Source organism: Diorhabda sublineata, chromosome 8 (genome assembly GCF_026230105.1).
Source record: "Diorhabda sublineata isolate icDioSubl1.1 chromosome 8, icDioSubl1.1, whole genome shotgun sequence".
NCBI lineage: Eukaryota > Metazoa > Arthropoda > Insecta > Coleoptera > Chrysomelidae > Diorhabda > Diorhabda sublineata.
Window position 1 is genome coordinate 7,757,261 of NC_079481.1, and position 18,687 is coordinate 7,775,947.

Here is an 18,687-nt window from a genome sequence, read left to right on the forward strand (position 1 = left end):
ATCCATTGTAGTATAGGAATAAAATATTTTTTTCTGAATATTTTCATGATTAAAAAATTAAATAAACGACCCAAAATTCCATTTAAAACCTTTTAATTGAGTTCAATTTGAAATAAAAAACTTTTTGTGATTTTTTTGAATTTTATTTTCAATATAAGTGAAAATAGCTATCACGATATAATAGTTCCAATACAATCATCAATTTTCGTTATTTTTTTTTAATGTTTATAATACAAAAACTTTTTTTATCTGTTTAATTTAAAACTTTGATAATATATACAAATCTTATTGATAAAAATTAAAAATAAATTGCGTACTTTCAAATTATATGTATAACTGTGTATTTTTTATGTACAAACTATGATAATAATAATTAAAAACAACTTTATATAAATAATAATAATAAAAACAGACGAAAATTTAAATTTTTGTTCGTTGGAACGTAAACTACGTATTTAAATCATCGGATTAACAAGGGGATGACTTTCGGAAACATAAAAATAAAATATATATGAATATACATAAAAAAGGGTGAGTTTTCATCCCCTCGTTGCGGTGTTTGCCCTTTGTAACAAGATTATAGGGCAAATTATCGGAAAATAGTGGCTTGAATTTTCATTTTGGGAAAACGTGTGTGGAAATATTGAAAACTAAATTGGAAAAACGCCCTGTGAGTTTTAGCATCGATATTAGGGGGTAAATAACCAAAAAGGGGGGTCAAATTTTGATTTGGAAATATACATAATGGAAAATAGTAAGAATTAGGTTGAAAAAGGGTGTTCAAGGGTAAATAATTACCCTGAGAGTTGTATTATTAAATAGGGGCAAATAACTGAAAAACGGGGTCTCAAATTTAGGATTTGGAAAGATATATGCTAGAAAATAGTAAAAATTAGATTGAAAGGGGGTTTTTAGTGGCAAATAATTTTCCTGGGAGTTCCAGCATCAAGATAAAGGGACAAATAATCAAAAAAAAGAGATTTCGAAGGATATATGGTAGAAAATAGTAGAAATTAGGTTGAAAAAGGATTTTTAAGGAATCATCATTATCCTGAGGGTTGTAGTATCAGGATTAGTGTCAAATAATCGATAAAAGGGGTCATATTTTGAATTTCGAGAGATATATTTTGAAAAATAGTAGAAATTAGGTTGAAAGGGGGGTTTTTAAGGACAAATAATAATCCTAACATCTAAATTTGGGGTCAAATAACCAAAAAGATGGTCATGTTTAGAATTGGGAAAAATGTATGTTGAAAAATAGTGAAAAAGCACTTTCGAGGGAAAAAAATAATCATGAGAGTTAATAATCGGAATTAGGGGACAAATAACTGAAAAATTGGTCTCAAATGTCGGACTGAAAAATTTCAAGGCTGGTAAATAATGGAAATTTGGTCCAAAAATTACTTTTGAGGGTAAATAATAATCAAAAGAGGTTGATAATCAAAAATATGGGAAGAATAATCGAAAAATAGGGCTCAGATGTCGATTTGGAAACAAATATGCTGGAAAATCGTAGAAATTTAGTTGCAAAAGGACTTTTAAGGACCGATAAACATTCCAAGTGCTCAAAAACCAAAATTAAGAGGCATATAATGGGAAAATTTCGAAAAATATACGCCGAATAATAGTAGAAATCAAGTTGGAACTGGACTGAGTCTAATAAATTATAAAAAATAATTTAACAATATTGCAAAAATAATTTAACGTCCAAAAATCTCACAAAAACAAATTAATCATCAAATCCGACAAAAATTTATGTTTAAAAAAATTAAATACTACAAGGGAAATTTGAAAAGTACTTTCGCAACCATCGGGAAAAATCAATTCGATAAAAAAAAAATTAACCGATACAACGTTTCGTTAACCAAATAAACATCTTCAGAGACCGATTCTGAACGAAATAGACGGACACGTGGTGATCAAACGGTGACATTTGGGGAGTAACGAATAAATAAGAAAAATGAAGTTAAACGACGGTGTAAAACTCTCTATTATTGTGATGTTACACTGTTAAAGCCAAAAGCGTTTTTCTTTCTCGTTATAAAAATATATATATATGTATTTATAGAAACATTTTTTGTTTTTTTTTTTTGGAGAAAAATTTTCCCTATTAAATGTTATTATCAAACATAGAAAGCAACTATTGCGATTCTCCTCGTAATATTTAATAATACCTGAAAAAAAAAGAAAAAATTTTTTTTTTATTTTAAATTCAAAAATTCGATCATTTCTTACCAATAAATGTTATAAAACACCCGGCAAGGTGTTAGGATAAAAATGGATTCGCTGGTTCGTTGGTTTTTACTGTCCATGCCGAATTAGAGGTACCGTTACTGCTTACGACGGGCGTCCAAGGATCCTACAATAAATTCGGAAAAAAAATTCACTCCTATAACTTTTTTTTCATTGTTATATTTCAAGTACCCGTCGTAATAGAAAATGTCGCGAAAATTGTATTTAAAATGTGAAAATCTCATCCATTCAAGAAAATCTTTGAAAATAGAAAGAAATATCAAGGAAAATAGCCAGAATTTCCAAAAATACAATTTCTGTAATTTTTCCATCGCCCCTCGTAATAGAAATAAAATATATTTCGCTGTAATACATAAATATTTGATTGACTCGAAAATTATTTCGTCATACCTCAAAAATTGTATTTAAAAATATCAAATACTACGAGGGAAAGTAACAAAATTCTTCTCATAATAATACGGAAAAAAAAAATTGGAAATTTGAAAAGACGAATTCAACCATATAAAATTTTAAAGAAAATAATCAAAAATAAACAAGAAAATATTCACAATTTTTCTTATAAAAACACTCATTGGAATTAAATTTTTTAGCCAAAAGAGATATTGTACTGGAATCGGTTAACATTTGATTAATGATGGTATTACATCAAAAATGATTTCCTAATACCTTACAAAATATATTTAAGAAAAATAAATATTAGAAGGGTTATTCTAAAAATACTTCCAATCATATTGTGAACAAAAAAAAATGATAATAATTTGAGATAACGAATTTAACTATTGAAAATCCAGAAGGAAATAGTCAAAAATTCAAAAAATACGAAAATATCTACAATTATTTCCAAAAAAACCATTTGAACTAACGTATTTATTCATTTGGATAATTTTCCAATTACCCCTCGTATTATATATGAGTAGAATCGTATATTTGATTAATGACGTTATTAACTAGAAATTAATTTTCATATACCATAAAAATCGTATATTTGTTTAAGTAATTAAGTTAATACTACAAAGGCAATTCGAAAAATTCCTCGTATCGATTTGAGAAAAGAAAATTGTTCAAAAATTTGAGAAAATAGCTGAAAATTTTAATGAAAATATTTGAAAATTGAAAAAAAAAGAAAATATCTACAACTTTCCAAAAAAAAAAACATTTGAACTGACGTTTTTATTCATTTAGATAATTTTTTAATCACCCCTCGTAATATAAAGGAGATATATTACTTGAATCCTTGTAGATTTTATTAATGACGTTATTGACTCGAAATTAATTTTCATATACCATAAAAATCGTATTTGAAACTAGTTAATACTACAAGGTAAATTCTAAAAATTCCTCCTATCGATTTGAGAAAAGAAAATTGTTTGAAAATGTGAGAAAATGGCTGAAAAACTCAATGAAAACAGTCGAAAATTTGAAAAACAAAAAAATGTGTACAATTTTTCTCACAAGAACATTCATTTGTATCAATTCCCATATCTGTAAATTTCCCATCTACCCTCGTAATACATAAGAAATATCTTGCTGAAATCGTTATATATTTGATTAATGATGCTATTGAGTTGAAAATAATTTTCATATACCACAAAAGTTGTATTTAAAAAAGGAATATTACAAGTAAAATTCAAAAAACCCCTTCCTATGAAAAAAAAAATGGTTAGAAAGTTTGAAAATACCAATTTAGCAACTAAAACTGTCGAAAAAAAAAAACAGTTCAAAACCCAACAGGAACAAATCTAAAATTTTTGTCATAAGAAATGATTATTTTTTGTATCTATTTCTGATATTTTTCCATCACCCCCCGTAATAGAGATTTTTCAATGGAATCGTTTTTAAACTATATTAATGATGTTATTGAATCATTAAATATTAGGATGATGATGTCATTGATACGAAATTAACTTTTTTTTATAAAAGTTTAAAAATACAAGGGAAATCCGAAAAAATACTTAAAACATGTCAAAAAATATCAATTTTTTTCAATGTTTCAACCGACCCCTGTAATATAAAAACAAATTTTATCAAAAATTAGTGTATCCCTGAATTTACAATTACTAATTTCAGGACTTAGGTCTTAGGACTATTGGTCCTAATTGTTTAGATACACCCTCTCCATAGCTCTAGCTTTTCCACTATGTCATCACCTGGGGTTTTGATAGAACCTTAAAGATGTGTACGGTAATTTTCTCCTCTATACCCCAGACCCATAATTTCGGCAAATAACCAATTTATACCTTGAACAAATCATATACTTACTGGTATTGTCGTACCGGCACCATACAAACCATTAGTACCACCGAAAGGTTGTTGTGTTGCCGTTACGGGAAATTGTCCGAAGGATGTTGTGGGTACCGGTGCGAACGTCTGCGCGGGTAATGGAGCTGTGAATGGTGCGAAAGTTTGTTGTTTGATTTCATTGATGGACGGTTTCGGTGGTGGTGTATTGAACACCGGTCTAGGAGGGTTGGGATCCGAAAACGGATTCGCTATTAAAGTTGGGTTCGCCGGTTTACCTACCAAATAGTTTTATATCGTATAAACCCCATGAAAAAAAATTTTTATTCATCGATATCAGAAAAATTATCTTTTGGTTTCGAAATTTATTTTACGAAAAAGTCGCATTCGCCAAACTTTAGATTCTTTCATCATAACCTAACAGGACCGATTTCACGGTCCTTGTCGTGAACGATTCCTTAATAGTGGGGAAAAAGATAATTCTTCCATTTTGTTTTAGTAGTCCGTATAAAAAAAATTTTTAGGAAAAAAATTATCACAAAAACACTTTGACGTAATGGTTCTTTCATTTTTTTAGACAGATTCGTATTAAATACAACCATGGAAAATATTAAAAATCAAAAGTCACCATATTTGAACAAAAACAAGTGGTATTAAAATTAGTTCGAATTTGATTCACTAAATTTATTATTTTTTTGTTTTAATTCATTAATCTTCACTTTATTTTCATTACCGACCAAAATTTCGGTTAAAATACTAAATACTACGAGGGAAATTTAAAATATACTCATAAAGTATTGAAATGAATGTAAAAATTTTTTTAGTTAAGAAATATCCTAATTCATTTCACTATTATTATATCAACTTTTCAACCATCCCCTGTAATAGAAAATAAAGAAGATATTCTTATAAAATCATTATAATTAGTATGGTGATGCCATTAATTCAAAATAAAGTTCATTTTATACAAAAATTGAAATTTGAAAAATAAATATTACAAGGGGAATTCGAAAACAAACCTTTTTATAATGAAAAACTAAAATTGTTTAAAAATTTGAATCCGTGAAAAAAAAGGATGAAATTTTAAACATAAATATATGAAAAAAAACAAATATATCTACAAATTTTTTTGTAAAAAAACAAGAGCAAGAAGATTTAATTACGTAATTTAATTTTTCAATCGACCCCTGTAATAAAAAGAAACAGATATTTCACTAAACCTTCAACTACTTTATGTTACTTATTCGAATTAATTATCATTTCTATTATTCCTTCGAATTCGAATGGTTTATACTACAAGGGGAATTGGAAAAAATATTTCAAAATATCATATTCGAATGAAACTTGTAAAAAAATTCAATTAGATGAATTAACAACGTCAAAATCTTAAGAATAGTATCTGAGAAGGAAATATCTACGATTTACTTGAGGAACATATATGAAAAAGTTTGGAAAATAATGAAATTTATGTATTATTTATTTCGTAAATCTATTTTCCAATCACCCCCCGTAATAGAAATTAATTTTGATACAAAAATGAACAGCCAATGCGATTGATTTGACATTAATTTTCATTTCCAGCATAAATTTGAGTTTAAATGATGGATACTACAAGGGGAATTCGAAAACTACTTCAAAATAACGTATTTGAAAGAAACTTTTAAAGAAATTTAATTAGACGAAATTAACGACGTCAAAATCTTGAGAAAACTATCAAAGAAAGAAATATCTACGACTTATTTGAAGAAAATATATAAAAAAGGTTGAAGAAGAGTGAAATTCATTTATCATTTATGTCTATTTTCTAATCACCCCCCGTAATATAAATATATTTTGATACAAAATTAAACAGCCAATGCGATCAATTTGACATTAATTTTCATTTCCAGCATAAATTTCGAGTTTAAATGATGGATACTACAAGGGGAATTCGAAAACTACTTCAAAATATCATAACCTAAAGAAAATTAAGATAAAAATTCAGGGAAGCCAAAGTAATGATGTTAAATTATCAAGAAAAGTATTTTAGAATGAAAGATCCACAATTTACTCGGAAGAAATATATGAAAAAATTTGGAAAATATTAAAATTCATTTCGTAAATTTATTTTCCAATCACCCCCCGTAATAGAAATATATTTTGATATAATATTGAACCACCAATGTTGTTGATTCGATTAATTTTCATTTTCAATATAAATTTCAATTTAAATAAGTACTACAAGGGTAATTAAAAAAAACTCCATATTCGAAACTCATTCATCCAATTTATTTTTCAACTACCCCCTGTAATAGAAAGAAATCTTGCTAAAAACAGTTAAAACATCAATATAAACGAAAAAAAACGTCATTAAATACTATTTTATACACCATAAAGTTGACAGAAGATGCGGTTTTTGTGTAAACTAAAAATATTACTGCAACCGCAATTTTTTCGAAACGCTCTGGTGGTTTGTTCAAGTTAATGACTCTCGATTTTAAATATACTCCAATGACACATAAATATGTTACCACAAATTATATAATTCGATTAAATACAAAATTTGTTATCACCGACGAAAAAAAAAATTTAAAAAAAAAAAATAAAAACCTTTCGTCGATTTCTCACCCGGTAACCAAATTTCGTCATCCGACACTAAAAACACATCACAAAAGTGAATAAAAACCATTTATTTTTATATCAAAAATATAATCATGTGAAAAATTTGAGTCCTCGTAGAAGCGATTATTGTTTAAACACCCTGTATATGAGAAAAAGAAACTTACTCGTTACGAGATTATCTAAATTGACCAAAGCGGAATTTTCACCGAGAAAACTCAGCGGCGTCTTTTTCGTCGTACCGGTCGATAAATTTCCTTCGCTATCCGTCGTCGTAGTCATCAGGCTTTCCCCTAATAGATTCAATTCGAATGGATCCGAACCGCCGCCGCCGCCGCCGTTAGTTTTAGGCGAAGACGTAATTTTATTTCTAAATAACAAAATTACATCAAAAACTAACAATCCCTCAATAAATTATTATTCACCTATTAGATATGACGTCGAATTCATCCAAATCTGTTGAACTTTGACTCGCAGGTGACCAAGGATCCTGTTTGGGGATCGATTTTGGTGAAGAGGTGGTGTCAGGAGCTACCGATATACCCCAAGGATCGGTTTTCGTTGCGGTATTATTACTCGGTGGTAACCAAGTACCGGTTAAGGGTACTTCTGGCGGGGAGGATAACGAAGATGGATGCCAAGGTGATGTTTGCTATAAGACAGTATGGAAATTAGAAATTTCGTTCGTAACAATATTGAGGACTGTAACAAAGCTTACGAAACGTTTGCATCGTCGATGGGGACGAAAAAAAGAACTGTAGAGACTGAAAAAGTACGGAAAGCTACAAATTGGTAATTTTTTGAAAATATATTTCTTCAAATGACTATATATCAAGTTATCATTGAATTAGTGATGAAAATGTGATAAATTGAAATATTTTCGAGCGAAAAAAAAAACATGGAAAACCAAACGGGGAAATCTATTTGATGCTTTATTAAAAAACATTTTAAAATAATCGAGATAAAGGAATTTTTTTAGTGACATATTTCTTCAATCGACATATAAAAATAGCGTACAAGGTCTATAGACATACATACAAGGTATTTCGAGAAAAATTAAAAATGTCAAAATTGATTTATCCCGTATTTCTAGAAATTAATTTCTCATACACCCCCTGCAATTATTATAACATATTTTGCTATAATATTGAAACGTTTATTCATTTAAATTCCCAACGTAAATTTGGGGTGAAAATATAATTACTACGAGGGGAATTCAAAAAATACTTCAAAATATCTTAACGAGACGAAATTTGTTCAAAAATTCATGAAAAATGGAACTAACGACGTCGTATCCTCTTAAATAATATTTTTGGACAAAATATCTATAATTTATTTGATGAAGTATGTGGAAAAGTGTTTGGAAAGCATAAAAATTCACTTCTCGATTATTTTCACAAATTAATTATCCAATCAACCCCCGTAATAATAAAAGATATTTTGCTATAGTATTAAAGTGTTTATGTTATTAACTCTGAATTCATTTTAATTCCCAACGTAAATTTGAGTTGAATATAAAATTACTACAAGGGGAATTCAAAAAATACTTCAAAATATCATAACGAGACGAAATTTGTTCAAAAATTCATGAAAAATGGAACTAACGACGTCGTATCCTCTTAAATAATATTTTTGGACAAAATATCTATAATTTATTTGATGAAGTATGTGGAAAAGTGTTTGGAAAATATTAAAAATCACTTATTTCTACAAATTAATTAATCAATCACCCTCCGTAATAAAAAAACAAATATTTTGTTGAAATTTTTATCCCTTTTATGTTGTTAACTTGTAATTTATTTCAATTCCCAACGTAAATTTGAGTTGAAAATATAATTATTACGAGGGGAATTAAAAAAACATCATAATGAAACGAAATTTGTACAAAAATTTATGAAAAATAGAACTAACGACGTCTGGAAAAGTTTTTGGAACAAAATATCTATAATTTATTTGATTAAGTATGTACAATTCTCGATTATTTCCACAAATTAACTTTTCAATCACCCCCCGTAATAGCAAAAACTAATATTTTGTTTAAATAATAATCCGTTTGATGTTGCCAACTCAAAATTTATTTCAATTTCCAATGTAAATATTTTAGAGGATAATTTTACAAGGGGAATTATAAAAATGGAAAGAAAATAAGGATAATTGTAATTATTTCCGGCTCGAAGGACCAAATAGTGCGATTTCATAATTATACATGTGGTAAAGTGTGTTCACTGTAGATATAACTGACATTTCTGGTAATTTAATATATATGATAGAGTACGAGGTGTGTCAAGAAAATAAAGATAATTATAATTATTTGCGGCTCAAAGGAACAGATAGTGCGATTCTATGATTATATATGTGGTAAAGTGTGTTCAGTGTATGTATAATCAACAGTTTTGGTAATTTCAACTCAATGTGTGGTAAATTACAGGGTGTGTTAAGAAAATAACGAGATTTGTAGTGTTATTTCCGGCTTGAAGAGCCAGGCAGTGCGATTCTATGATTATATATGTGGTAAAGTGTGACAATGTATGTATAATCAACAGTTTCGATAATTTCAACTCAATATGTGGTAAATTACAGGGTGTGTCGAGAAAATAACGAGATTTGTAGTGTTATTTCCGACTCGAAGGGCCAGATAGTGCGATTCTATGATTATTCATGTGGTAAAGTGTATTCAGTGTATGTATAATCAACAGTTTTGGTAATTTCAACTCAATATGTGGTAGATTACAGGGTGTGTCAAGAAAATAACGAGATTTATAGTGTTATTTCCGGCTCGAAGGACCAAGTTTAATGGTAAGTTACACTACTAATAAAATTTAGGATACTAGGACCAAATTATTGGAAGAATAACATAAAAAACGATAATAATTGACGATATTAATCCCTGCATTGTTTTTTCAATCAATTTTACTAAAACTCGAGCAATTACATAGAAATTTTTTTATGGAAAATATGAAAAATTATATCGACGATTCGAGAAATTTTAATAAAAAAATTTATTAAAAACATTACAAAAAAATACGCAAACCTAAAGCGAAACTAGCCGTTACTTAACACACTCTATACATACCGGGGGCGAACGAAATTCAAAGAAACTCAAATCCAGTGACTAGAAATAAATAAAATTACAAATAAAAATTTTTTAAAAAAAAATGATATTTTACGATACCTGCGGTCTGGGAGGTTGCGGCATACCCCACGGATCAAGCGGAGCCGATTCCCTCCCTAAATTAACGTCCAACAAATCGACCAAATGACTATCGTCGTGTTTCTTCTTCTCCTGCGACGATCTGAAATACACAGATTGGAAAAAAAGATCGAAACGTCGTATATCCTTACTTAAAATCTTGTTGACTTTGACTTAACGCCAACTGAAGCCGGACGTCGTCGGATTTCCTCTTCTGTTCTTCTTGATCGGCTTCTTCTCTCGACATAGCGAGCGCTAACTGCAGTTGAAGTTCTTCTTCTCCCGCAGTTTGGGGTCGTGCGATTTCTATATCTTTAGATACGTCGACGGTGTCCTGAGAATGCCAATCGCCTCTGAACGCCGGATATTTCGGACTGCTCGGGGTTTCCAAGCCACCGTCACTACCGAAACCGCTGGAGCTTTGCGCGAATCTCTCTTTGGCTTTTAACGCTCTGGCTCTTTCGTTTTTCAATTTTTCATCGTCTTTCAATAAATTCACGAGCTGTTTCGCCTTTTCTCTCACATTCTGACCTTGATCTTTACCTTCTTCTAAATATTGAAAATCTTTCAAAGTCTGTATCGCGAATATGTTTTCTTTACATTGTTGACCGACTTTTTCAGATCCTGTTTTAATTAGATATTCCAAAAGGACTAGAGCTTTGTAAACGTGACGCCAATTTCTACCGTGATCGTTAAGTCTTTTCCAAACCTGTCAAAAACGACATCGATTAAATTATAATAAATTACTTTTCTCATTATAATTTACCATTTGCATTATTTCGCTAAAAGCCACGACATTGTACGTTAGGTCTGCTATTTCGGCCATAATTGTACTACTGGGACCCCATGGGTCGTTCGATGTTGCTTCCCTAACCTTTTTTTGAGCATCCGAATAATTGTGGGCGAAATTTTTGAGATTTCGCCTAATGCCAGCGACATTTACTTGCATATCGTGTGAACCACGTCTCATCTAAAATTCATATATATATATATATATATTCGAATCGATTATGGGGAATTTTTACTTTCAGGTTCAACCTTGAAAATCGAATAGCGAACTAACTTCAATGATTTTTTCTTTAAAATTTGAAACTTTAATTACTTTTGGGGCTTTACATATTCAAGTAAACGCACTATAATTGCTTGAATAACTAATCGGATGAAGTTTTTCCTTTTTTTTTTTCTTAATCTATACAAAAAAATTGCAAAATGTTTCATAAAATATGAAAAAAGGCGTTAAAGCCATTTCATACGAACCGGTTCGTAAGGAACATTCCTGATCTCGTGATACGCCGTGGTCCTGTTTGATAAGAACATCATTTAGACACATTATTAATGAGAAATTCGATTATTGGAGACGTTAAGGCCATTTCCCACGATCCGGTTCGTACAAGAAAGTCTCAATTTCGTGACATGCCGCGATTTCGTCCAAACAGGACTGGTTAATAGAAAAAACATCTAGACACATTATTAATCAGAAATTCGATCATTGGAGACGTTAAGGCCATTTCATTCGACCCGGTTCGTACGATACCGCCCCGATTTCGTGACACGCAGCGATATTGTTCAAACAGGACCGTTTAATAAGAGAAAAAACGTCTATTTAGACAAATTAATAATAAGAAATTCGATTATTGGAGACGTTAAGGCCATTTCACACGATCCGGTTCGTACAAGAAAGTCTCAATTTCGTAACACGCCGCGATTTCATCCAAACAGGACTGTTTAATAAAAAAGCGTCGAGACACATTATTAATGAGAAATTCGATCATTGGAGACGTTAAGACCATTTCATACGATCCGGTTCGTACGGGGCCACGCGTGAATGAAAATGTCGATTCTTATAGACGTCAATGTCATTTCACACGAACCGGTTCGTTGATTGGGTTTTTTTTCGCACTTTTTATAAATATAAATATATAAAAATACGACGGAGGCTCGGTGATTGTTTGGGGATGTTTTTTAGGAACAGCTACCGGATGACTGGTAAACATTGGAAGGATTTTAAAGATAGAAGGCTATAAAAAAATTATAAAAGGGAAAGTAGTACGTTCTGGTTAGTGTAAATTCAATTTCCATCATGAAACGATCCCAAGCATTCCTCAAAGCTGCGCAAAAAGGATTGAAAGAAAGAATGTACTGAAAATAATAATCTGGCCGTCACAGTCGCCAGACCTCAACTCAATTGAGTCGTTGTGGGACAAAATGAACGAAATAAATAAGCAGCACGATTATAATCAAACAAGTAAATTTTTTTATTAATTCACCATAAAACTATAATTTAAAAAAAATCATCAAAATCGGATTATTTTTCGATTTACTAGAACCAATATAAACGAGGAGACCAAAATAACATAAAATCATCATATTTAATACAAAATAAATGATTAATATATTGATATTTACAAATAAATTCAATTCAATACATATATAACCCTAAAAAACCATAACATAACTATTATTTCGTATTTGGGCGTAATAAACTGAAAAAATGTGGTTAACAACAATTTATTTTCTGGTAATTGATGCATGTACTTGGAATTCTTCATGGTATAGCGAATAATTTCATTGACCGAAAATTTTTCAAATATTACGTGGGGTGAACGATCTTTCAACAAACAAACTCGTAAAGTAATAAAACTTTATCAACAATTATCATCATATTTACTAACTGAAACGTTTTATACAGCATTAAATTTATACTAAGATAAACTATATACTGTTATGGTACAAATCACATCATAAGTATAATTAAGAAACTAAAAAGTCCATTTAATATGTTAATAAATAGTTTAAGAGACTTAAAATGAGGTCAAATTCGTTGCAGCTAATTATTCATAAAATATTTAAAGATATTTGTTTGTTTGATCTCCAATCTAAGTATTCCTACAATTATTCTTCCAAATAGAGTTTTTTTATAAATAATAACTAACTTCACGTTTTATCTAAACGAAATTCTACATTTAACTTTAATAAACAAGTTTATTTTTTAATCACCCCTCGTATCACGCCAATACGTCTCCCGTTAATATTTTATTCCTAATTGACTCACGATTAACGATAAAAAGCACTTGTCACTAAATTCAAATAAACATTTTTCAAATAAATTGAAAAACTTACTTTTATTGTAGTTTCTGAAGATAATGGTTGAGTATTAAATCCAAATAGCCAGCTGCGAAAACATTAATATTTGTTAAAAAACAAAAAATCCCATGCACTTCTGCCTTCGTTCACAAAAATAAACACACGTACATAACTATGACATTTTAACAAACGTTAAGGTCGCTTATAAAAGGCTTCTAATTCTTACGTATAATCTGAATAATCACAAATCAATACTGAACACAGAAAATTGTACAATTACCATACAATTAAGGAATGAAATATGCACTAAAAGTGGCAAACATAACCTCAAATACATATACGTGTATATAATCTTTGCGTGTTATTATATATATATTTTAACCTAAATATAGTATTACTTTGATTTATATATTCAACTTTATTACTACATAAATTTAGTAGTAGTAATTTATTGCTTCAGTATCGTGCTCAATCAATATCAAATATCAGGAGCAATGTTTTTAAATATTTATCAAGTACAGACGATGCAAATTACGAATTGTTGGTTATATGTAATATTATTTGTGAGATACATTTGAACTACTAATTTTTCGTCTGAAACTTTTGTTCAGAATAATAAAAACCTAATTATATAAAGATTCTACAACTTTCTACAATTAAATTATTGCTCAATATTATCATAAATCCATTGTATTGAACTGTAAATAGTACGAGTACAAACAAAAATTAATATATTTTTATGTTTATATTTATATAGAGAAACATTTTAAAATCGAAAATTAAACTATCTAAATAATTCGTTTAAATACTAGTATTTGCTTAAGTGTTAAATGAAAACCTAGGATGACATTGTAATAAGACTGTTTTTTTATAATAATAAAATTCCAGTAGGAATTGTTTATTAACAGGTAAACAACAAATCATGTGATCGTAAAACAAACCTACGTAAAAGTATCTAGGTGTTTTGATTTCGTAATTATTCGTATACGAGTATACTTAACGTAATTAATTTATAAAATTGGGTATAAATAACTGTATAAAAATAAAAAGCGAAAAATAAGGCATTGTAGCGTTAGCGAATAATAGAATTATAGATTTTTCATGCGAAAATTTCAGGCAATTCGCCAATGTTTAATGAAAAATGATCCACTTACCTACTGATAAAGAATATTATGTTCCTTCATGAACCACCTTAATTTGCTAGGTTTATTAGTTTGGATCTGAATAATTTAAAACTACTATTTTACTAATTATGATACGAAAATTTTAATTATTCAAATAAAACTTATCACAGTAAAAAACGAGTGTGTAATAACTGTGATGACACTACACTTTTTGTTATTTTCTCAACATACAACATTCAATATGGCGGAAACATTTCTTTTGAAGTTTACATGACAACAGAACTACTATAAAAATTATTATTTTTAAATGGCGTTGACTTACAAATAAAATTGAACGTAAATTTTTAATAGTTCAAATATAACTAAATATATCAATTTGTTATTAATTATTTTTTTAGTATTATTAACTGAAAAATAAACGTTCTTATTCAATTTTAATTGAAATTAAAAAGAGATAACCATAGATTTTACTCGAGTTAAAAAGAGATATATATATATGATTCAATTTCGAGTTGCCCATCGTAATGTTTCTCTTTCTAGCTTATTAAGTTTTCTATTATTTCTTTTTCACTTTATATTTCTAAAAATATTGTTGAAGAAGAATTTATATTATAACCTAATTGATAAATGTCAAATTTATAATATGTCGGTACGTTATTTATCAAAAACATTTAAATTGATAACTATTAGTTTAACTAGAGGAACTTTTACGACAAACGTAGGGGCTCGGAATGTTTCTAATATTATAAATAATTTTGATAAAAATGACGGTTTGGGTGCGGAAGAAAAACCAAAAAAAAAGAAAACAGCTATCATACCCAAAATAACTTTAATCCAAGACCAACAGTTATTAGTTACTACTCTCGAAGAAGCCCAAAGATTATCAAAACGAAGAAATCTCAAGTTGGTAAAAATAATCGATCTTGATACAAAAACTCAGAGGCCCATATATAAATTGATGACAGGTAAAAGTGTGATATAAATATCAACGATTATCGTTATCGTTATATTTTAGGTAGCGAGTACCACGCTGAAGATTTAAAACAACGTGCGATTAAAAAAGAAGAAAAACAAAATGCCGTAAAAGCAGAAAAAGTGTTGATAATAAACCATAATATCTATGAACACGATTTACAAGTTCACCTTAAAAAGATAAATAAATGGATCGATAAACTTCACGAGGTTCGTGTAGTGATCAACGGGGATAGTAACAACATGGAGAAAGCTGAATCAGTTTACGCTAATATCGAAAAAGGTCTAAGTACAGGAAATTCTAGGATTTTACAGAAAAGAACGAAAGGTTCTGATATTAAGTTTCAAATATTACCTCCTAAGAAAAACAAAGATGACAATTTATGACTAAATAAAGTTACTATTGCTGGTATATTGAGTTTTATAATTATTATCAAATATTATTTGTATTATAAATATTTTAAAAATAAAAAAAAATTGTAATTCTACTACTTTGGTACAAAACTAAGGGGAAAATGTCTTCTGTATCTGATGCATATTTTCAAGAAACGGAGCCAGATTTGCCAATAGGCATGTGGGGGCAAATAAATGCTCTGAGGGTTGAATTTTTTTGTTTCAGTACCACATTAAAGGGCGGAAAAAATTATTGCACCTAGGATTCTTTGCACTTATTTGAGTTTTTTGAAACTTCCATTGAAATGACTTGTTCTGGTGAATACATCCTAATTCTTGTCAAAGTTTCTAGTAGTACAGACGAAAAGGTCCCTAGAAGGGGGTTTAGGTTTCTATCTTTGCTAATTTTTAATTCATTTCCCCCCAAAGTGACCTGGTTCACAGTAAATATGTTATTCCTGCCTATTTCAAGTATCTCTAACCTTAAAGTATTATATGCATATTTCAGTAAAATTTCACTTTGGAACATGTCTTTAATGCTTTCCAAACATTTCAGTGTTTTATTTCAATCCTAATTCCGTTATTCTTGATTATATTCCATTTAATCTTATTTTTTGTGTTTTTCAAGTATAAACATTGAGCTTTAAGTTCCTTTTAAGTCAATATGTTTCATTAGTTCTGCTACACTTCATAATACCACTATATGTGGTATTATAAGGTTCAGAATTACTTCTTATAGTCATTGAAAGGTCTGTTTTCACTGTATCCTTTATAATTATAAAGATCAACTTTTAAATTTTGGAAAAAATACTAAACTAAATAATTGGTGTCATGATGAAGATGTTTGGTTATAATCTCTGTAGATCTGCTTGTACTGGACTTTTTTCTCAAATATTTTCGTTCTATATTGTTATAAAGGGTTTTAAGTTCGTTGTATCAGTTTTTTTATTAGTTTTCAGTAGAAAAATTAAATAATTGTCTAGTTTTTTTAAATAATTCACTTCAAAATTTATTTCCAAAAGTATTTAGAACATACTATAATCAGATCTTTAAATATTTGAAAAAAGATAATTTTAATGGTAAAACATACAAAAATTTTAATATCAAAAGTTGTTAACAATCCTTAACTTTGTTGCAATTGATTTTAAAAAAAATTAAGACGAAATTAATGACCCAGAAACTTCAATATTATGTTAAATAATATTTACACACGACTTATATAATGTATTTATCTTAATATAACATTTTAAATATCTATAAACATTTACCGCAACATTTATTAATGCCATCAGCGTCTGGTTTATGATTAGGAGTCCAAGGGCCTAAACTTGCATTTGCATAAAAATCCATTGGATAACTATCATTTTCTTTATGCCATTTAGCATCCCCTACGACAATAGAAGCTTCATATGGAGTTAGAACTGGCTTGGAAAACGCTTTTCCCCAATCAATAGAAAGACGCGGACATGCTATTTGAACAAAAGCATCAATATTCTTAAATAAATTTATTTTGTTGGGAAAAATTTCAGATAGAAGTATCACAACAGTTTTCTTATCACTCTCCTCTAGTCTTTTTCTTAAATGATCAACAACATTGGGGTTACCTATAAAAATTACAAATAAAACACTATATAGAAACTGCTACATACTATTTACCTTGTCTACCCAGTGTACCCATTATAACCCCAAAAGTACCGGCGTTAATTGCTTGTCTAATACTTGTTTGTCTAATTTTTTCCATTTCTGCATGATCGTAATACTCCCTTGTAAATTCTTTTGAATAAGGATCATATTTATAAGCTTTTAATTTAGGATTCGCAATCATAGTTGCTTCTAAGTGAAATCTACCATCACCTAAGTATATAACAACTTCAGCACATTTTAAAACCGGAGCTGTACATCCTAATATTTCACCTGGGGATAGCGGACGAAATTGAGGTACACTAACATCAAAACCTATTTCTTTTAATTTATTAGCGGCTGCTTGAAGAGTAGTAACAAATTGTATTGTACTTACAAGAGCTATTTTCGTTGAAGTTTTAAAATTTAGTTGCATTGTGTCTATGAAGTGTAAAGGATCTATTTTTATATCGACAAATATATATAAAACTTTGATTCCTGATGTTTGATCAGCAGGAACTAAACAACTATGTCCATAATGAATCAATAATTCGACGCCGAGAGCTTTAGCTGTTAGATCATCTATACAACAAGCTCCATATGTTACATCTCCCATAATAATAGAATCTGCACCAGAAAAGTCTTTAATAATGTCAGCTATAGTGGTGGAATAAATTAATAACCCTTCTGGCATTTGTAAAGCAACAGTCTTCGCTTTTAATTCTTGTATCCGCCATATCGTCTTCGGAATTTCGAAATTATAATTTTTAGGTAAACTTTCAATTGCTGCTTGAAGTTTTGGATTATTTAACAAAGATTGAGGGATTTTTGTAACTTTTGTAGCTTTAAATACCTTTCTTACAGGCTTCGCTTTTATAACTACTGCTGATTCAGACATGTTTAATTCTAAATTAAGTAATTATATGAAAATTCATTTCGACGTTAAACTTTTTTGATGAAAATTTAAGGTTAAGGTTACTTGTGTACGTGAGTAGTTCAATTGTATCATGGCTTCCTCAGACACTTTTTGGTGGCGAGCCATTGTATCAAAAATAACATTAAATAAATGAATTTGGTACTTATTACCAAATTTTCAATCCTTAACCACTTACTTTATGCTACATGGGATAGTAAAAAAACGTGTATTTGTTAATTATTTTCATTAATCACAAAATCAACCACTCAATTTAACCGGAAGCTAAATATGGACTTTAA

General features: G+C 29.1%; 3 protein-coding genes across 7 annotated transcripts; 1 reads left to right on the forward strand and 2 right to left on the reverse strand.

The window, feature by feature from the left end:
* Positions 1–121: 121 nt before the first annotated feature.
* LOC130447404 (epsin-2) lies at positions 122–14,928 on the reverse strand. Of its 5 annotated transcripts, XM_056784197.1 has the most exons (12): positions 14,518–14,728; positions 13,400–13,451; positions 11,046–11,249; positions 10,432–10,988; positions 10,262–10,382; positions 10,163–10,201; positions 7,515–7,741; positions 7,257–7,459; positions 7,081–7,125; positions 4,513–4,769; positions 2,236–2,359; positions 122–2,174 (listed from the first exon to the last, which is right to left on the reverse strand). In XM_056784197.1, exons 3-11 carry the CDS (start codon positions 11,247–11,249, stop codon positions 2,267–2,269), a joined length of 1,746 nt encoding a protein of 581 aa, XP_056640175.1. In that variant the 5' UTR covers positions 13,400–13,451; positions 14,518–14,728; the 3' UTR covers positions 122–2,174; positions 2,236–2,266. The 5 variants fall into 5 exon arrangements, with proteins under 5 accessions (XP_056640175.1, XP_056640178.1, XP_056640176.1 ...); XM_056784200.1 differs by lacking the exon at positions 7,081–7,125 and having other exon boundaries at positions 14,518–14,748; XM_056784198.1 differs by lacking the exon at positions 13,400–13,451.
* A 164-nt stretch (positions 14,929–15,092) lies between these two features.
* On the forward strand, positions 15,093–15,947 carry LOC130447193 (translation initiation factor IF-3). The gene is made up of 2 exons (XM_056783873.1): positions 15,093–15,452; positions 15,503–15,947. The coding sequence occupies exons 1-2, from the start codon at positions 15,131–15,133 to the stop codon at positions 15,844–15,846; spliced, it is 666 nt and encodes a 221-aa protein (XP_056639851.1). The 5' UTR covers positions 15,093–15,130; the 3' UTR covers positions 15,847–15,947.
* Positions 15,948–16,830: 883 nt separating this feature from the next.
* LOC130447194 (2-(3-amino-3-carboxypropyl)histidine synthase subunit 1) lies at positions 16,831–18,683 on the reverse strand. The gene is made up of 2 exons (XM_056783874.1): positions 17,509–18,683; positions 16,831–17,456 (listed from the first exon to the last, which is right to left on the reverse strand). The coding sequence occupies exons 1-2, from the start codon at positions 18,368–18,370 to the stop codon at positions 17,107–17,109; spliced, it is 1,212 nt and encodes a 403-aa protein (XP_056639852.1). The 5' UTR covers positions 18,371–18,683; the 3' UTR covers positions 16,831–17,106.
* Positions 18,684–18,687: the final 4 nt, after the last annotated feature.

What these genes read in the sequence shown, in the direction of transcription:
- LOC130447404 (XM_056784198.1), bottom strand. Translation starts at nt 11,249, where the DNA reads ATGAGACGTGGTTCACACGATATGCAAGTAAATGTCGCTGGCATTAGG. An exon ending in TTAGCGAAATAATGCAAATG is followed by an intron (nt 10,989 to 11,045) that starts GTAAATTATAAT and finishes CGTTTTTGACAG; the next exon opens with GTTTGGAAAAGACTTAACGA. An exon ending in TTTAGATAATCTCGTAACGA is followed by an intron (nt 7,126 to 7,256) that starts GTAAGTTTCTTT and finishes ATGTGTTTTTAG; the next exon opens with TGTCGGATGACGAAATTTGG.
- LOC130447193 (XM_056783873.1), top strand. Translation starts at nt 15,131, where the DNA reads ATGTCGGTACGTTATTTATCAAAAACATTTAAATTGATAACTATTAGT. An exon ending in CATATATAAATTGATGACAG is followed by an intron (nt 15,453 to 15,502) that starts GTAAAAGTGTGA and finishes GTTATATTTTAG; the next exon opens with GTAGCGAGTACCACGCTGAA.
- LOC130447194 (XM_056783874.1), bottom strand. Translation starts at nt 18,370, where the DNA reads ATGTCTGAATCAGCAGTAGTTATAAAAGCGAAGCCTGTAAGAAAGGTA. An exon ending in GGGTACACTGGGTAGACAAG is followed by an intron (nt 17,457 to 17,508) that starts GTAAATAGTATG and finishes TAATTTTTATAG; the next exon opens with GTAACCCCAATGTTGTTGAT.